The 19207-nt window shown below is 39.8% G+C and overlaps 3 protein-coding genes across 4 annotated transcripts; all 3 read left to right on the forward strand.

Moving 5' to 3' along the window:
* Positions 1 to 1307: 1307 nt before the first annotated feature.
* LOC130177584 (CD209 antigen-like protein E) lies at positions 1308 to 8292 on the forward strand. Of its 2 annotated transcripts, none has more exons than XM_056389461.1 (8): positions 1308 to 3228; positions 3357 to 3413; positions 4911 to 5028; positions 5116 to 5211; positions 5926 to 6060; positions 6686 to 6828; positions 7797 to 7903; positions 8002 to 8292. In XM_056389461.1, exons 3-8 carry the CDS (start codon positions 4959 to 4961, stop codon positions 8168 to 8170), a joined length of 720 nt encoding a protein of 239 aa, XP_056245436.1. In that variant the 5' UTR covers positions 1308 to 3228; positions 3357 to 3413; positions 4911 to 4958; the 3' UTR covers positions 8171 to 8292. The 2 variants fall into 2 exon arrangements, with proteins under 2 accessions (XP_056245436.1, XP_056245437.1); XM_056389462.1 differs by having other exon boundaries at positions 1308 to 3139.
* A 630-nt stretch (positions 8293 to 8922) lies between these two features.
* LOC130177650 (asialoglycoprotein receptor 1-like) lies at positions 8923 to 14220 on the forward strand. The gene is made up of 8 exons (XM_056389549.1): positions 8923 to 9111; positions 9202 to 9303; positions 9787 to 9954; positions 10219 to 10386; positions 10651 to 10818; positions 11379 to 11521; positions 11654 to 11757; positions 13022 to 14220. The coding sequence occupies exons 1-8, from the start codon at positions 9045 to 9047 to the stop codon at positions 13170 to 13172; spliced, it is 1071 nt and encodes a 356-aa protein (XP_056245524.1). The 5' UTR covers positions 8923 to 9044; the 3' UTR covers positions 13173 to 14220.
* A 1533-nt stretch (positions 14221 to 15753) lies between these two features.
* On the forward strand, positions 15754 to 18144 carry LOC130177783 (CD209 antigen-like protein D). The gene is made up of 3 exons (XM_056389735.1): positions 15754 to 16109; positions 16207 to 16310; positions 17779 to 18144. Exons 1-3 carry the CDS (start codon positions 15993 to 15995, stop codon positions 17927 to 17929), a joined length of 372 nt encoding a protein of 123 aa, XP_056245710.1. The 5' UTR covers positions 15754 to 15992; the 3' UTR covers positions 17930 to 18144.
* The last annotated feature ends 1063 nt before the right edge of the window (positions 18145 to 19207 follow it).

The raw sequence follows: 19207 nt of genomic DNA on the forward strand, positions 1-19207 counted from the left end.
GGGAGTTCCTGTAAAAGAGAGCTCGCCTCTCAGTGAAACTAACCTGAATAAATGAAGGTTAAAAAAAAAAAAAGAAAATGATCAAACCTCTTTCTGTCTTCAAACTACAACAACAGCTGTTTTTTTCTATTCCAAAAAACTTAATGAAAAGTTGAAATGTAAAGTATCATCATTAATGGAAGTATTTGAGATGGGTACAATTAACAAAACATAAACATGGTAGAAAACAGGTGAGCTCTCAGGGGAGGCTCTGTGCTGCTTTGAACAGACTTTGTAAGCATTGTAACATTGCCACAAAACTCCTCACTCCTGCAACGTGTGTGTGTGTGTGTGTGTGTGTGTGTGTGTGTGTGTGTGTGTGTGTGTGTGTGTGTGTGTGTGTGTGTGTGTGTGTGTGTGTGTGTGTGTGTGTGATGGGCATAGGTGTGAAGGCCCATGCAGACATCCTGAGACTGGTGGCAACTCTTCTGGTTCTGCAGCTGATGAGGGTGGAGAAGCTGGAGGAAGGAGAACTGCTCTGCACCCTCTTCTGCCTGAACGACTCTCAGCCCAGGTCTGTCTTTAACCACACACGACAACACAACCATGGTGAAATGAATCACTTACGTTGTACGAACACGTCGACTGGGTGTAAACCTGAAGGCACACACTGCAGGCCAAACACATGTTCAAAACAGGGGACATGGACAAGTGTGGTGTCTTCTGTTAATGAAGCATTCAAAAATATGAGACATGATCAATCCAGAATGGAGCATAAAGTCTTGCATTGTCAGAGGAGGAACTGTCAGAGGAACCAAGCTATACATGCATCACCACTTTATACAAACATGACCTTGTGCAGATGTCTATATTAAGTGACATGTATAATTAGCTGAGGCTGTGCCGATTTTGTGATGTGTAAAACTTGATGATACTGTAAAGAATGACAACATTATTAGGCAAAACACAAACGTATGCATAAACGTAAAGCTCTTAATGTGAGTCTTTTCCTGCTTGTTTTCTGCTGTGGATGATTTCGTAAACCGCGCTGCCTCTTTTGGTAACGACTTGGTTTTTCTCTCAGGCCCGAGCGGTGGGAGAAGGTGAAGAAGGCGGTGGAGTGGGTTTGCTGGGGAGACAAGCAGTACCCGTGTGTCTACACCCGGCTGGAGTTTGGTCTGAGCTGGGAGTCATCCACCCGTCAGCTGCTGGGCTACGAAGGCCTCCCGCCCTTCTCACCTCTCTGTGGTCTGAACCTGCAGGGGACTGCACACTCCAAGGGTCCTTCATACAATTTGAGTGAAATTCAAACCAGTGTTTGAAGGGATGAGATTATCTTTTAGACTCAATTTACATAGATATGCCCTATATAAATCACTTTGAACTGTCTCTGTCAGTGTGTTTACAGGCACTTAAATAATGACATATAGTCGTCTTTCTGCAGCAAACTTATTTCTTAAACACCATTTCCTTAGTCTTGGTGGGAGACTGAAGATTTGACTCGTGAGATTTATCCTAAAGAAAAAGTGCTGTAAAAAATACAACAACTGAATATTTACCAACACAGTAAAAAAATTCATATGCAGGTGCCACACAGCAGCAGTGGAGCTCCAGACAAACAGGAACATCACCTCAACGTTCATCAAGACACGATGCCACCAAGACTTGAGGGGAGGCGCTACCCAGTATTAGTTTGTTGTTCCTAATAAAGTGCTCAGCGAATGTATACCGATTAACTGGGTTTCTAATCACCTTTTCAAAAGTTTCACTGACTAAAACTGAACCTAGAAGTCTATAAGGTCAGAGCAGTGGTTATCTGTGTCACCAGGTTTCTGTCTTTAAAATGCATGTACATGTACGGTGCACTTTAAAGGTATTTTTAAAACTGCCTTTCTTTCTTTACTGCATGGTAGAAGTTGAAAATTAAGGAAATAGAAATATAGAAAGGTACAGGAAGGATCATGTTTCTGCGTTAGATGTGTTTTAACAAGATTCCGCTTGAACAGACTGTTTTATGATCAGAAGGCTTCAATAAACACCTTCCTAAAAAAATTGTGAAATGTCAACTCTGCATGATAATGATCAGCAGATGGCAGAGCGTTTCAGATGGGGCTTTTTATGATCTGTAACTGTAATTTGGAGATCAGTGGTTTGCACAGGACATATGCAGTGTATATTCTGATAGAAATTACAAAAACTTAATTGCCTGTAACAGATTTGCACTATTAGATAGCTGCCTTCATCAAGTGTCACTCCTGTTCTTTGTGTTGGCTGTGGTTCAGATTGTTTGTATGTGTATGATCATGAACAGAATTAAAATGTTCCTCAAGTGTCTTATTATCTCTTCTTTTGTTTACCATTATATTAAACGTCTATTTTCTGCAGCTGTGTGGAAGGTGCGCGGCTGCTGCATGGGTCAGTAAGTTGATGTCTCTCTATTTAACATAATGGTTTAATTGGCACAATGTATGAGGGTCCAGCTTCACAACATTCACCTCAGATGCTACATGAGCTGTGAAAAGTCGGGAGAACACCACGGTTCATCCTGTAGGGGACATTAACGTCTGTGCCATCGAACAGCTGTTAAGAACACACTCAACCAAAACATCAGCCTTAGGGTGGTGGGGGAGGAAAAGTGTTAGGGGATTGACACTTCTGCTGCTGATCTCATTGTATAATAAAAAAAAAAGAGGCCAGTTTAGGGGGTATTGCCTACTTGCATTGACTTACTTGTGCTAAATGTAAATGTATGTTGACATCAGCCATTGTAGTCTTCGGAAAGTTGTGGAGTGACTCTGAAAATAATTTTGTCCTTTGTTTTATGGTTTTACCTCGTCCGCAGGTACTGAAAGTAACCGGATGTAAACATCCACGGCATTTAACTACTTCCGTTTTCGTGACGCGCAGCGTGAAAAGGGCCGATCACTATCTGCAATCTGTTTCCGCTCTAATTTTTTTTTTTTTTTTTGGCCCTTGACCGGAAGTTGATGTTCGTATCGTTCTGCCGCTTAAACTCTATTTTCCGGTGTTTGTCTGCTCGCCGCCATTGTAGACCCACAATGCTGTTTACCAATTGTGTCACAACTAATATGACTTGTTCCTTAGTTCATATGGAGTATTCATTTGGACATTGCTGTTATTTATTCCCGAGGTGCTATATGTGAGTGTTTTAATCAGAAAGTTAATTCGCAACTAACCAGCTAGCTCCGGCTCTGTTGTCCTGGTTGCAGCTGACTGAGTTAAGTAATGGTAATTTAAATTAATTTCAAGTTAAAAAAAAAAACGTACACAATACCGTATTGTGAAGAGCAGCCTAAAATGTCCTGTTTCCCAGCAATGGAAAGTTTATTTTATCTAGTGTAATTGTGTTTTCATAGGGATGCCAGAGCCCACCGCAGGCCAGTAGCACACTTTACCACAACCAGCAACAAATGGTAAGTCTTGCTGCATATTGGAGTCAAGAGGATTTTGAACTTGTAAAGTGATGTTGACAAATAATTACCAATGTTGTTGTATATCAACCTTTGTGAACCTGTTAAAAAAAAAAGTCTGCATGAGAAATTCAAGTTTGTACATGTGATGAAGAACTTTGTATTTGTTAAAAAAAAACAATGTGATTTAAAATTTGAACAAATGCCATTAGTGGTGAGATAACACAAAAAGAACTGAAACTGAAAGAAGTGCTTTTGTCAACATCTGTGTACATATAAAATGAAGAAAAACTGAACTAAGCCTTTCAGGATATGCTGTGGATATGAAGGAACAGAACCATCTGCCCTCTGATCGGACTGTCATTGTCCAGTTAGATTCAGGTGTAAAATATGGTCAAAATTCTACTTACAAGTTTATATATATATATATATATATATATATATATATATATATATATATATATATATATAAACTTGCTGTCTCTGATTTGTTTTTAAGGAACTTACTGTGATATAGTGATCAAGTAATGAGGAACTACTCGGTAGCAACTTTGATGTACCACTGACCAAAGCTCTACAAACTCAAAACTACTATTTAAACCACAACCAAGGAAAGGAAGTTTTAGCATAGCCTGCTTTATGCTGAGAAATGTGGTGTCAACATATGCACAGCAAAAATTGGGGAGTTAAAATTTCAGGGTTAAACATCTGGGAGTTGATTTTAACTCCGAAAGTGTAGAATGAACACATTTGGTTTAAAATGGTGTCCAGAGTCGGAGTTATATCAGAGAGTGAATCAGATCAGTGTTAGTTTAACTCTGCTAAGACGTAATTAAGCTCCGCCTTTGCTCCCTGAACTTCACTTCTTCAGCGAGAGAAGTGAGTCAGCGTCATTTTCCTACTAGCATCTAGCAACTAACATGCATCGCTCGTATCTTCGACACAGTTTTACCGGAGCTGTGATGTGAGGGAATAAACGATAGCGGCTGCAAGGCAGACTCAGAAGGCAAAACACACACCTAGCTCGGGGAGTGTCACCCACCTGGGGGAGGTGTCATCTCCCTTCATGACGACATCAAGGGAAAATCTCCAATTGACCTGTATGAGCACACATTTTCTGAAAGGTGGCGCAAGCAAAAGACGGAGAGGATGGACTTTTCTCATGTTTGGGGGGTTCGTAGACATGCCAGGGACACATATTACTGATAGAAAACCATGGAAAGTGCATTTTGCATAATATGTCCCCTTTAAGGTCACCAATCCAATCAGCTTCTCTATGATGATCAGCTGAAATCTTTCTGAAACAAGCATCAGTGCAGTGTTTATATTTAAAGAAAGTTCTCTAAATCTGTAAATTGAAATGACTTTACACATCTGCATCTTTTCATCTGACCGCTATTACACAGATGTAGAACAAAAACCAACGCCTGTGAAACCTGTGACTTCCTCAGAGGTTGAAATTGAACAGCAGCTTCATCGTTTACACTCTGTGTACTATAGTCCGTGTTGCAGCACTGAGCTTCCAGGAAACGGTTATCCTAATGAGCAATGGAGGAAATCTATAGCAATGTTCCACAAATGAAGCCTGTGAACCCAAAACCCTCAACAAATCCGACAGGTAAGAATAAACAGACTGAGCTGTGTATGGATGTATATTATCATCTGTCATTATACTGTTGTGTAGTTTACTGTCCTCTCTGTTCAGGTCCAAGCTCTGAGAGGAGATTTCATGGAGTCGTTCTCATTCTGGGCCTGCTGAGTGTTTTCCTGCTGGTTGGGCTCATCAGCCTCGGTGTCCGCTGTGAGTTTGGTTTTCTCTGAAAGATGCGCCTGGAGATTACCCCAGAAGAACATGTTTGCCTTTTGGAAGAATTCAGCAGTTACAAGGACGTTTTACTTGAAGAGTGAAACGATAAAAAAGGAAAAATTTTGAAAAAAAAAATGGCTGCGATCTCTAAAAACTTTCCCATCTCATGGCTCTCCTCATAACAATGTTAGCAAACCATAAATTATGTGCCATGTTTTCCTGTTTTTTTGGTGCTGCCTGCTACTGGCCAGCGCAGGTGTCATTGAATGTTACCATGGTAACATTGGTCTTAGGCCTGAGCTATCCTTGATAAGGTGTCTTAATGTTTTTGGCTTAAAATGAGCCAAAGTCTTTAATTTTATTAGACTCGTCTGTGAGCTCTTGACTTGGTGACATTCTCAAGGAAAAACCTCAAGCAGAACCAGGAAAAAGACGAGGAGATATTATCACACTAGATCAGTGTTTAGATATGTTGTCTCTCTCCTGATGACAGCTGTGCTGGATTGGTCCACTGATACATAACTGAGCTTCACTTCAGCTTCTGATGGATTGCTTAAACATAAATTTTGATTCTTGAACATACCTCTCATAACCCTGAGGCAAAATATGAAAATATTTTGACTTTGGACTAAAAGATTGATGCATTCATGTTGACACTTTGTTAGTGAATGCATTAAGTATTTCAGCATTTATCTCGATTTCTTTCAGTCCGTGACTCAGTACGTGATTCAGCCAACCTGACGGAGCGTCTCCAGGCCAGTGATGAAGAGAGAGACCTGCTGATTGCCAATCTGACTAAAGTGACTAAAGAGCTGACCAGGCTTCAGCGTTTGTCCAAACAGAGTGAGTGCCTGCCTGTGTGGTTTCTGAACAGGTGTCCCTTCATAAAAGGTCATTTATATATATGTATATATTTATATATATTTTATATATATTCATATAACACTGTCAGATCCTACTCTCAGCTCTGTAAACCATACCTTTCCACTCTGAATCTTACCAGCATCAGTTTCCCAACTAAAAACTCTGAAATAAAAAATATACAAGAATATAACATTTCCACTCAGCATCATGTTTTATTCTGCCCAGCAGCTGGTGTCAGTTACGACCACACAGATCCTCAGTTCTTCATTTTAAAGACTTTCACTTCCTCACAAGACTCTGATCTATTTAATGCAACTTCTTTACGTCCAAGCTGCATTTACCTATTGTTCTTCTGATGTGGATCCTTTGTTGTTAGAAATAGGTTCTTAGTCATTTGACCAACAGCAGCAAGTAACTGGTTCTGGTAACAGGTATTTTGTCCTATTCTGGGATATAGCTGTTTTGCTTCGTTGTACATTGTATAACACAGCTGTGAACTTCAGGTGCTATTGCATTGAAAACATTGTCATGTGTTGAACCCACACCACAACCTCTATAATGCCCTGTCTGATCTTTAGGGGCTTTTGTTTGACTCATCTTACAGAGAAAACGTGTCCTGCAGGATGGAGGATGTTCAGCGGTACCTGTTATCTCCTCTCCATTCAGTCTGCTTCTTGGGAAAAAGCCAGAGAGGACTGCAGAGCCAGAGGAGCAGATCTGGTGATCATAGACAGTCTTAAAGAACAGGTAGTGTGTGCTACTTTCTCTCTTTTATGTGGAGTTTTTCCTTGAATTAGTCTAAACTTGTCAAACTTGTCACCTTCCAGTGAAATTTGCTATTTCGAATAGGAACAAATTGGTGTATGGCGTGATTCCTGTGTGTCATATGTGCCAGATCGTCACTGTAAATGTCCTGGAAAACTCTTTCTGGAGAAGAGTGGGAACCTTGCCCTTATAGACGCTGTAACTGCAGAAAGGAGGATGATTTTCTACAACGTGGCAACCCATAAATTACTTACTTGCTGATAGATAGATAGATAGATAGATAGATAGATAGATAGATACTCTATTTATCCCCTAGCGGAAATTCATGTGTCAATTAGCTCATTGTTGATAATAATATTAAAAACAGTTAATAATAAATAAACAGTAATACTTAGATTAGTCCACTTCCTTTGGCTGAGGTGTTGTATAGCCGGATGGCAGTGGAAACAAAGGATCTCCTGAACCTCTCTGTTCTGCAGCGCAGTGAGATGAGAAGTTTGCTGCTTCTCTGTCCTGCCAGAATGTTGTGGAGAGGATGGTTGGTATTGTCCAAGATGGCCTCCATCTTACATTGTACGCATCTCTCCACAACAGTCCTGAGTGAGTCCAGACTCCTGCCAAGCACAGACCCAGCCTTTTTGACCAGCTTGTCCAGTCTCCTTGGGTTCATGTCGGACATGCTGCCGCCCCAGCAGACTGCAGCATTAAAGAGTACACTGGCCACCAGTCACTGATAAAACTTGTGCAGCATTTCACTGTAGACATGAAAGGACCTGTGTTTCCTGAGGAAAAAGAGCCAGCTTTTCCCCCTTTGGTAGATGGCATCTGTGCTATAAATAATGCCTCATCATTGCAGCCTTGTGACACTGGGCAGCGGTTCAGTGGCTCAGGTCAGGACTCAACACTATATACAATAGAAATCCAGGCTTTCTTTCCTTTATCTTGAACAGGAATTCCTCACTAAAGACATCATCAAGCAAGAAAGCTGGATTGGTTTGACCGACAGAAACCATGAGAAGACTTGGAAATGGATTGATGGAACTCCACTTACTCTGAAGTAAATCATACACTAGACTAACATCTCTACATGTGTACAACAACAATGTTGACGTGGGGAAAATTATGTGAAACTTGACTTTCTTAATAATCTCCTAGGTTCTGGCAAAAAGGGCAGCCGGATAAGGGTAATGGAAGTCCTAAGTGGGGTGAAGAGGACTGTGCAGTTATCCAACCAGGGATGAAAGCTGATGAGAACTGGAATGATCTGCGGTGTGATGCCTTTAGGCCATGGATCTGTGGAAAAAAGCTCTTTAGCATAAAATGAGTTTTGAAATAATACATGTGTTAATACTTTTTTTTACCATGTACATTAAGATTGTGCAAAGGGCCTTTGCTTGTGTGACTGAATGTGTGACAAATAAAGAGAGAGAGAGACGTACACTCACATTTACTGCTTTGGGTAATTTAGACTTTCTTACTTCATACCTAATAGCACAGTGAATCGATTTCCATGTAACTGTAAAGAACTTTAGACTGTTGTACTTTATCATTTCACTAAGCATCAAATTGTTGAGACCACAAATTTCCCGTTGCGGTTGCAAATCATTTGTATCAACCAACATATCAATATATATCTTATGCACTTAAATTGTACTCTAATCTTATGCGTTCATGTACTTAGTATTACAGCATATACTTGTGTTTCTTCCAAGTTCTGTGGAAACAGTGATAGAGGTGTAACTAGGAATGCGTTAACTCTGCGTACCAGAACTCTTATCATGAATAGGATAAGAGTTCTGGGAGAGGGGCCAGAGATTGTGAAGCATAGTTATTGAGAGACGGACTGCTTCCTGAGACCTTGATAATCATATTACCCAGGGATCAGAAATTCTTTGATCCACTCTACAAAAGGTATAAATTGGAGACATTCGGGGTTCAACTGTCAGCAGATACTTTGTTATCCAGCACTTGTGTTTAAATGAACTATACTCTGAATTGGCAAGACTATCTCAAAAATAATCTTTAAACTACTACACCGTTTTAAGTTGTGTGACAGTTTTTATCTGTTTTTTTTTTTTTTTTATAAACCACCTGTCACTTCCACAGAACTTCAGAGGAAATACTGAATCCAACAAGAGTTTAGTCATTTACATGCAGGATATCTCGTGTTGCAGCTGATCCTTGTGTAGTCGGTATCAATGGAGGAAATCTACATCAATGCAAAGCATGAGAGTCGAGAGTCAAGAATTTTAACAAATCAGCCAGGTAAGAATTATCAATCAGTCAGATTTGAGAATAAATTTGTGTAATCATCTGTTGTTACTGTATTTACTCACTGGTCTTTTCTCTGTTCAGGTCCCAGGAGCTCTGAGAGGAGATTTCATGGAGCTGTTGTTCTCTCTCTGAGTCTGCTGAGTGTTCTCCTGTTGGCTGGGATCATTGTCCTTGGAGTCCACCGTGAGTCTGGTTTACTCTGACAGATGCACCTGTTTCACCACAATGTCTTTTTGCCATTCTGGCTCTTCTGTGATCTATTGTTTTTTCGTGACTTTTTTTTTGCTTATTGTCCTTTTAACAGACTTTTTAGATCTGTCTGAGCACCACCAAAAAAAGAAGTTAGAAGTCAAAGTGAATTCATGATATAGGATGTTTATTCTGCTCTCTTTTTCTTCTATTCACCACCTACCTCAGTTTTCTCACATTTTTCAAAACGAATCCAAACAACTAAATCAAAACAGATTCTCATTTCAGCATTTAACCTCACTTCCCTTATTTCCTCACTGTCTGCCAAATGAGTAAATGTAAATGTAAGCATGAAGCTTTAGTTGATTTGTGATCATCTTTCATAATCACGGGGCAAAATAAGGAAATATGTGATCTAGTGAAATGCAGTAACTATGTGACATGAATGCAGGTGTGTCTTTGTATCTTGTGGTTCAGTGCATGGTTCGGCTGCAGAGCTCTCCATTGTCAAAGCCAACCTGACTGAGCGTATCCGGATCAGTGATGACAAGTTCTCGTCCCTGACTGAAGAGAGAGACCTGCTGAAAGCCAAGCTCGCTGAAACCACCAAAGATTGGGACAGGCTTCAGAGATTGTTCAAACGCAGTGAGTCCTTACTACTGTCTGGGATGTATAAAGCAAACGTTTTTAACTCAGAAATTCAGTTCCGGCACCGTGCATTGTCAGATTTAAATTAATGATGAAAATCTAGTCAATACATTGTTTTACGCTCTTCACCGCTCTTCAACCTTTAGTTGATTTGTGATCATCTTTCATAATGTCGGGGCAAAATAAAGAAATATGTGATCTTGTGAAATGCAGTAGCTGTGTGACGTGAATGCAGGTGTGTCTTTGTATCTTGTGGTTCAGTGCATTGTTCGGCTGCAGAGCTCTCCACTGTCAAAGCCATCCTGACTGAGCGTATCCGGATCAGTGATGACAAGTTCTCGTCCCTGACTGAAAAGAGAGACCTGCTGAAAGCCACGCTCGCTGAAACCACCAATGATCGGGACAGGCTTCAGAGATTGTCCAAACGCAGTGAGTCCTTACTGCTGTCTGGGATGTATAAATCAAACGTTTTTAACTCAGAAATTCAGTTCCGGCACCGTGCATTCTCAGATTTAAATTAATGATGAAAATCTAGTCCATACATTGTTTTACGCTCTTCACCGCTATTCAACCTTTAGTTGAGTTGTGATCATCTTTCATAATCACGAGGCAAAATAAGGAAATATGTGATCTTGTGAAATGCAGTAACTATGTGACATGAATGCAGGTGTGTCTTTGTATCTTGTGGTTCAGTGAATGATTCGGCTGCAGAGTTCTCCATTGTCAAAGCCAACCTGACTGAGCGTATCCGGATCAGTGATGACAAGTTCTCGTCCCTGACTGAAGAGAGAGACCTGCTGAAAGCCAAGCTCGCTGAAACCACCAAATATTGGGACAGGCTTCAGAGATTGTCCAAACGCAGTGAGTCCTTACTGCTGTCTGGGATGTATAAATCAAACGTTTTTAACTCAGAAATTCAGTTCCGGCACCGTGCATTCTCTGATTTAAATTAATGATGAAAATCTAGTCTATACATTATTTTACGCTCTTCACCGAGGACAGATTCTACAGTTTTTATACTGAATGTCAAATTGCCAAACTGCTGACTGTGCTATATATCACTTATTTGACCAGTTTTTGGAAGCTAATACCTGCTTAAGTATGGCCATGGCGATTCTTCCTCAGGAGGTTTATCCGTGATGACAAGGGATGGGAATTGATAAGACTTTATTGATAATGATGCCATTATCGATTCTGCTTGTCGATCCGATTCTTTATCGATTCCTGTGGATTTTCTTTGTTGTTGCTGGTGGTTCCAGTAAAAGCTGAAACTATCCAACAAAGTCATACCAACCAAATGAGCATCATTATTTGTGGCGTTAAAAAGTCTCTCATTGAAAACATTGACATCAGCAGAATTATCTTCAGAGCCAGAAGTGTTTTTGATCTTTGAAATGCCTCTTGTTGTGTCTCTTCTGCAGAGAAAACGTGTCCTGAAGGATGGAGGATGTTCAGTTGTACCTGTTATTTCATCTCCACTGAGCCCAAGTCCTGGGAACAAGCCAGAGAGGACTGCAGAGCCAGAGAAGCAGATCTGGTGATCATAGACAGTCCTGAGGAGCAGGTACAGTGTGTGTGTGTGTGTGTGTGTGTGTGTGTGTGTGGGGGGGGAGGGGTGGGGGTGGGTGGTGGGTGGGTGTGGGGGTGTGGGGTTAAACTCAAACACTGTATAATGTGGTTTGTTTATATTTACCAGACGTTTCTTTCTGGATTCATCTCTACATTCACTTGGATTGGTTTGAGTGACAGAGAGGAGGAGGGGGTCTGGAAATGGGTGGATGGAACTCCACTGAACCTGACGTGAGACTGTTTTTACTTTATTGACACAAGTAATGTAAACAAACAAAAAGGGTACAAGATGATCTGGATCGACAGTTACAACATGTGACAAACAAAATTTATATTTATTTTATTTTCACTTTAATCAGGAGAATGAGATCTATTCTTCATGAGAGACCTGAGAACAAAAAAAACATTCGTAATCAGACAAACACAGCCGGCAAACAGAAATAACACAAGACTAATAAAAACAACAGTGTTTGTTTGCACCTGGGTGAAAATAGTCATGCGGCAGCTATTCAGCTATTTACACCTGTATGGATCCCAATAAAAATCAGTTTGGAGTTTATTTATTTAAAAACAAGGGACAGTGCATATTTATGAACATATACATGTAAATATGCCAGATTATAGCCAAGCGGCTAATTTCCATCTGCAGTCCCTTTGGCAGGTTGATGTTAACAACGTGAAATAATAAAATCAATAAACAACAGTATATACAATATACAAACAATATTTTCCCAGTTTAAACGCTCATGTTTTTTTAATATCTGACAGTGATGGTACGTTTTCGTTTTTTTGTCTAATACTTTCAAAGCTTGTTTATAGACTGTTTCAATTGGCTTTAGTGTTGTCTTACTAGCCGACACCCAGCTTGTTACGCAATAGGACAGGTGTGACATAATCATACTGTCAAAATACATTTTAGCTGCCTCAGGGGTTAGGTTATTTCTAATAAACCTGAAGTTGGACAAGTTAAACTTAATTCTGTTCACAGTGTTTTTTATCTGTCGTTTAAAAAGAAGATGCGAGTCAAGAGTAACTCCAAAGTATTTAAACTGTTGTACCACCTCGATTGTTTTACCATGTACTAAAACTTTAGGATCGCTGTCAGAATTTGCTCTCTTTGAGAAGTACATACATACAGATTTCTCAAGCCAATTGTACACATTTGTCAAAGCATCCGTCAGTTCTTGTGCAGCATATATTTTATCGTTTGCATGGACATACAGAACAGCATCATCGGCATACATTTGGCAGGTGACATGCGAAGGACAAGAGCTTGGCAGATCATTTATAAACAAACTGAAAAGCAATTGACCTAGGACCGACCCCTGCGGTACCCCTAGATTGTTGTTACGTGAAGGTGACTTCATGTTCTGTATCCAACACACTGAGATCTTGCAGATATGTATGATTCAATCCATTTCAGAGTTAAACGTCTGTGAGGTTTGCCTGTACGAGATGAACAGTGCCATGATGCTCTTGTTCCCTGACCTCCCAGGTACTGGGCAGAAAAGCAGCCTGATAATGGTGGTGGAGACCCAAAGTTTGGTGAGGAGGACTGCGCACATCTCGGACATGATGGGAGCGCACATTGGAATGATATGCCGTGTGGTTCTGTCTTGCGGTGGATCTGTGAAGAAATGGCATGACACTGTCAAAAAAAGTTTTAAAGTGTGAGCTTTGATAATGCAAAGCTTTTTTAGTGAAGACTGCTCTTGTATGTTTGTTAAAAACGTAGCTCTGCGTATGTGTTTGACTCTGCTGAAGACTATACTTTATATATTCCAATGTCACACTTTTCACTTTCTAACATTGCAGCTTTAGGATAATAAAGAATAACAAAAAGAAAATATACATAATTATCCAAAGTAATGTTTTTGGCTGGACCTGCCACGGTGCAGCGCGACATCCTTGAATGTCCGTGAGAGAGTGTTGGAGGCCGTAACACCTTCAGAATGATTTGGCACGAACATTTTCTCTTACGTCATCAGGATTGTTTTACAGCGGATCCACAACAGTTTTTCATTTTTTCATTCTTCACATGACATGTCGCACTCCGAGGAAGGTCTGCGCGTCTTCTCTCTTAACTTGCTGCGAGATGAATTTGGGCATTAAACTGAAAACTGCTTCTAATTTGGTGTATTTGACAAGTAGATAACTTTTTGAATTCAGTGTTTGGATTTTTGTTTTTTCTCATAAAATATTTGTAGTTCTGTGAGAAATTGTGCATTTCCTGTTTAAATTTTCTGTTTCTGTGCACAAGAGGACGATGTTTAAATGGAAGTGAGCAGTTGATGGTAGATAAGCTATTCTGGCTCATCTGAAACTTCCTCAAAGGCTAAACTTCAACACACGGCCCAGTGTTTGGTCGTTATCCACTAATATAGGATGACTGCACAAAATTAAAATGAACATGCAGATTCCTTTTGTTTATTATTTTGTATTTCCTCAATGCATATTCATGACATTCACATTTTTTCAGTTCTTTTTCCTATGTCTCATTTTCATTTTCTTTATTTAAAACATAGTAAGTTATTGCTCTGTGCATGGCTGGAGATGGGGGGAATAAATAAGAAAAATAATAATAAAAGTTTTTATTCTGTAAAGCAGTTTGTGTCACAAGTTTTGTATGAAAAGTGCAGTACTAATAAAGTCTTATTGATTGCTCACCTGTTATGTTGTTATAACCACCTGTTATGTTGCTGGCTCGTTATCTTCCAGCGTATTGGTTTTACCAGCTGCTAAAATGAAGCTGCTTGTTCTTACATAGCTGATTTTCATCGACCGCTCTTCTGCGTTGATAGGTGTTTGTTAATAATGTTGGTTTCAAGGTCTGTGGCGGAGATTTGTTGCACACACCTCTTTGCACCTTTGTGACTTCCTCCTGAGTTGGTGAGAATGTGTCATGATTCAGAGCTGTCATTCTCTGAGAAAGTTGGACGCATTACGAGCGATGGAGGAAATCTATGTCAACGCTGAAGACATCAAACCTTCAATAAGTCAGACGGGTAAAAATGTTCAGACAATGAGACTGAGAATAAATCTGTGTAATCATCTGTCGTTACTGTATTTACTCACTGGTCTTTTCTCTGTTCAGGTCCCAGGAGCTCTGAGAGGAGATTTCATGGAGCTGTTGTTCTCTCTCTGAGTCTGCTGAGTGTTCTCCTGTTGGCTGGGATCATTGTCCTTGGAGTCCACCGTGAGTCTGGTTTACTCTGACAGATGCACCTGTTTCACCACAATGTCTTTTTGCCATTCTGGCTCTTCTGTGATCTATTGTTCTTTCGTGACTTTATTTTTGCTTATTGTCCTTTTAACAGACTTTTTAGATCTGTCTGAGCACCACCAAAAAAAGAATAAGTTAGAAGTCAAAGTCAATTCATGATTATAGGATGTTTATTCTGCTCTTAAAAGTGAACATGTTTCACATGGTTGCGTCGCTTTTTTTTTTTCTCTCTCGTCTCAGTTTTCTCACATTTTTCAAAACGAATCCAAACAACTAAATCAAAACAGATTCTCATTTCAGCATTTAACCTCACTTCCCTTATTTCCTCACTGTCTGCCAAATGAGTAAATGTAAATTTAAGCATGAAGCTTTAGTTGACTTGTGATCATCTTTCATAATCACGGGGCAAAATAAGGAAATATGTGATCTTGTGAAATGCAGTAACTATGTGACATGAATGCAGGTGTGTCTTTGTATCTTGTGGTTCAGTGAATGATTCGGCTGCAGAGCTCTCCACTGTCAAAGCCAACCTGACTGAGCGTATCCGGATCAGTGATGACAAGTTCTCGTCCCTGACTGAAGAGAGAGACCTGCTGAAAGCCAAGCTCGCTGAAACCACCAAATATTGGGACAGGCTTCAGAGATTGTCCAAACGCAGTGAGTCCTTACTGCTGTCTGGGATGTATAAATCAAACGTTTTTAACTCAGAAATTCAGTTCCGGCACCGTGCATTCTCTGATTTAAATTAATGATGAAAATCTAGTCTATACATTATTTTACGCTCTTCACCGAGGACAGATTCTACAGTTTTTATACTGAATGTCAAATTGCCAAACTGCTGACTGTGCTATATATCACTTACTTGACCAGTTTTTGGAAGCTAATACCTGCTTAAGTATGGCCATGGCGATTCTTCCTCAGGAGGTTTATCCGTGATGACAAGGGATGGGAATTGATAAGACTTTATTGATAATGATGCCATTATCGATTCTGCTTGTCGATCCGATTCTTTATCGATTCCTGTGGATTTTCTTTGTTGTTGCTGGTGGTTCCAGTAAAAGCTGAAACTATCCAACAAAGTCATACCAACCAAATGAGCATCATTATTTGTGGCGTTAAAAAGTCGCTCATTGAAAACATTGACATCAGCAGAATTATCTTCACAGCCAGAAGTGTTTTTGATCTTTGAAAAGCCTCTTGTTGTGTCTCTTCTGCAGAGAAAACGTGTCCTGAAGGATGGAGGATGTTCAGTTGTACCTGTTATTTCATCTCCACTGAGCCCAAGTCCTGGGAACAAGCCAGACAGGACTGCAGAGCCAGAGAAGCAGATCTGGTGATCATAGACAGTCCTGAGGAGCAGGTACAGTGTGTGTGTGTGTGTGTGTGTGTGTGTGTGTGTGTGTCTGTGTGGGGTTAAACTCAAACACTGTATAATGTGGTTTGTTTATATTTACCAGACGTTTCTTTCTGGATTCTTCTCTACATTCACTTGGATTGGTTTGAGTGACAGAGAGGAGGAGGGGGTCTGGAAATGGGTGGATGGAACTCCACTGAACCTGACGTGAGACTGTTTTTACTTTATTGACACAAGTAATGTAAACAAACAAAAAGGGTACAAGATGATCTGGATCGACAGTTACAACATGTGACAAACAAAATTTCTATTTACTTTATTTTTACTTTAATCAGGAGAATGAGATCTATCCTTCAAGAGAGACCTGAGAACAAAAAAAAACATTCGTAATCAGACAAACACAGCCGGCAAACAGAAATAACACAAGACTAATAAAAACAACAGTGTCCGTTTGCACCTGGGTGAAAATAGTCATGCGGCAGCTATTCGGCTATTTACACCTGTATGGATCCCAATAAAAATCAGTGTTAAATGTCTGTGAGGTTTGTGTAACAGGTCTCAGGCTTAGCACCGGTTGACAGATAAGGTTCCTGTAAAACAGGAGAAATAATGAGACAGGTGACTGTTGCTTCTCTTCAGTGCAGCTTCGCTCAGTAGAATTTATTTATCAATGTGCAAAATCTCTTTACCTTTCTCTGTTATCCCTTTTCTGTATTTTTATTTTTTCATATACAAATTTCATTTGACAATACAACATCCAGAATATCAGAAACAAAACCAAAATACATATAGGCTACCACACAATCCTCTTGCTTCTCAATCAAACACACATTTTCCACTTCTTCAAAAGGAGTCATCCTGAGTTCAGTGTGGAACTGTAGTAATACATCCTCATTCAATCAGTTAACTGAGCTACCATTTAGTTCACAACTACTGAAGACAATACCATAAAGACTGAAGACTTACAAAGTTTAACAATTTTAGCTGCTTACTATATTCAAATATACCAATATATGACTGTAACATTCAATTTACTTACACATTAACAAAATACTGTACCAACCGAACAGTTTTTAACCAAAAATATAATGCGCTGGAGCCAGAAGCTACGACGTAATTCAGTCACAAAAAAAATATATAGTGGTGCCATTTTGGCTCACCCGCGACACACAGAAAACTTGTATGGTTGCCACCTGTTCAGAAAACTATTCAAACACTTTCAGTATCCTTATAAAATCGATCTGACATCTTATTTAAATGTATAGTAACAAGTGTAGGTAGATATACAAATTTTAAAACACCACCAACCTGTAAAACAGGAGAAATAATGAGACAGGCGACCGTTGCTTCTGTTCAGTGCAGCTTCGCTCAGTAGAATGAGGAAGTAAACAAAAGCCCGCTCGCAAGGAGAGTGAGAGGAGAAGCAAACCGCCACACTGCCTCCTGCCAGTAACGCTAAATAGCTGTAAGTGCAACATATAAAGAACGCTTTTGCCCTTACCAAGAGATAATATTTGACCATTTTGGCACATATTAACATATTTCTTTCACTGAAATAATATTTTCAAAATAAAGCAAATAAAATTACTTAAAATGTGACCTGCATTTCATGAGTGTCACATTTGCCTGTACGAGATGAACAGTGCCATGATGCTCTTGTTCCCTGACCTCCCAGGTACTGGGCAGAAAAGCAGCCTGATAATGGTGGTGGAGACCCAAAGTTTGGTGAGGAGGACTGCGCACATCTCGGAAATGATGGGAGCGCACGTTGGAATGATCTGTCGTGTGGTTCTCTCTTGCGGTGGATCTGTGAAGAAATGGCATGACACTGTCAAAAAAAGTTTTAAAGTGTGAGCTTTGATAATGCAAAGCTTTTTTAGTGAAGACTGCTCTTGTATGTTTGTTAAAAACGTAGCTCTGCGTATGTGTTTGACTCTGCTGAAGACTATACTTTATATATTCCAATGTCAGACTTTTCACTTTCTAACGTTGCAGCTTTATGATAATAAAGAATAACAAAAAGAAAATATACATAATTATCCAAAGTAATGTTTTTGGCTGGACCTGCCACGGTGCAGCGCGACATCCTTGAATGTCCGTGAGAGAGTGTTGGAGGCCGTAACACCTTCAAAATGATTTGGCACGAACAGTTTCTCTTACGTCATCAGGATTGTTTTACAGCGGATCCACAACAGTTTTTCATTTTTTCATTCTTCACCTCTTCAAATCAGTTCACACTGTGGCTTCACATGACATGTCGCACTCCGAGGAAGGTCTGCGCGTCTTCTCTCTTAACTTGCTGCAAGATGAATTTGGGCATTAAACTGAAAACTGCTTCTAATTTGGTGTATTTGACAAGTAGATAACTTTTTGAATTCAGTGTTTGGATTTTTGTTTTTTCTCATAAAATATTTGTAGTTCTGTGAGAAATTGTGCATTTCCTGTTTAAATTTTCTGTTTCTTTGCACAAGAGGACGATGTTTAAATGGAAGTGAGCAGTTGATGGTAGATAAGCTATTCTGGCTCATCTGAAACTTCCTCAAAGGCTATAAATAAGAAGAATAAGAATAAAAGTTTTTATTCTGTAAAGCATTTTGTGTCACACGTTTTGTATGAAAAGTGCAGTACTAATAAAGTCTTATTGATTGCTTGACCACCAAAAATAAATGAGCAAATGTTTAAATACAGTAAGTTTAAAAATACTGGAATCAAATTTAAATGAAATAATTTATTGTAGATTTCTGTCTCCCCAAAGGTTGCGTAAGATACCCAGAAAAAAACGTAACCGAGAGGAAATGCTGTAGATGAAGCAACATGTGATTTGATTGGTCCACCATTAAAAAATATAAAGGATATTCATTGTGTAAAGAAACACCAACAATCAACCAGTCAGCACAAAACTGAGAAGTCGCGCCCTCGACCAAATCAATTTCAGGCATCTTCACCGGCCCTCGTGATAAGTCTGTATGAAGCTCGTGGCCCCGAACTCAGATTGAACAACAGAAGTTCTCACTCCACTGAGCGAACAGCCAGCGAGCGCTCGCCAGCACCAACTGCTCTCCTGCTCCGTCGTCACCATGACGACTCTGCTGTTGGCCTCTGCT

Source organism: Seriola aureovittata, chromosome 11 (genome assembly GCF_021018895.1).
Source record: "Seriola aureovittata isolate HTS-2021-v1 ecotype China chromosome 11, ASM2101889v1, whole genome shotgun sequence".
NCBI classification, from domain to species: domain Eukaryota; kingdom Metazoa; phylum Chordata; class Actinopteri; order Carangiformes; family Carangidae; genus Seriola; species Seriola aureovittata.

Coding starts and splice junctions, on each gene's coding strand:
- LOC130177584 (XM_056389461.1), top strand. CDS start 4,959: ATGGAGGAAATCTATAGCAATGTTCCACAAATGAAGCCTGTGAACCCA. Junction 5,029..5,115: donor ACCCTCAACAAATCCGACAG/GTAAGAATAAAC, acceptor CTCTCTGTTCAG/GTCCAAGCTCTGAGAGGAGA. Junction 5,212..5,925: donor CATCAGCCTCGGTGTCCGCT/GTGAGTTTGGTT, acceptor GATTTCTTTCAG/TCCGTGACTCAGTACGTGAT.
- LOC130177650 (XM_056389549.1), top strand. CDS start 9,045: ATGGAGGAAATCTACATCAATGCAAAGCATGAGAGTCGAGAGTCAAGA. Junction 9,112..9,201: donor AATTTTAACAAATCAGCCAG/GTAAGAATTATC, acceptor TTCTCTGTTCAG/GTCCCAGGAGCTCTGAGAGG. Junction 11,758..13,021: donor GGAACTCCACTGAACCTGAC/GTGAGACTGTTT, acceptor CTGACCTCCCAG/GTACTGGGCAGAAAAGCAGC.
- LOC130177783 (XM_056389735.1), top strand. CDS start 15,993: ATGTTCAGTTGTACCTGTTATTTCATCTCCACTGAGCCCAAGTCCTGG. Junction 16,110..16,206: donor TAGACAGTCCTGAGGAGCAG/GTACAGTGTGTG, acceptor TATATTTACCAG/ACGTTTCTTTCTGGATTCTT. Junction 16,311..17,778: donor GGAACTCCACTGAACCTGAC/GTGAGACTGTTT, acceptor CTGACCTCCCAG/GTACTGGGCAGAAAAGCAGC.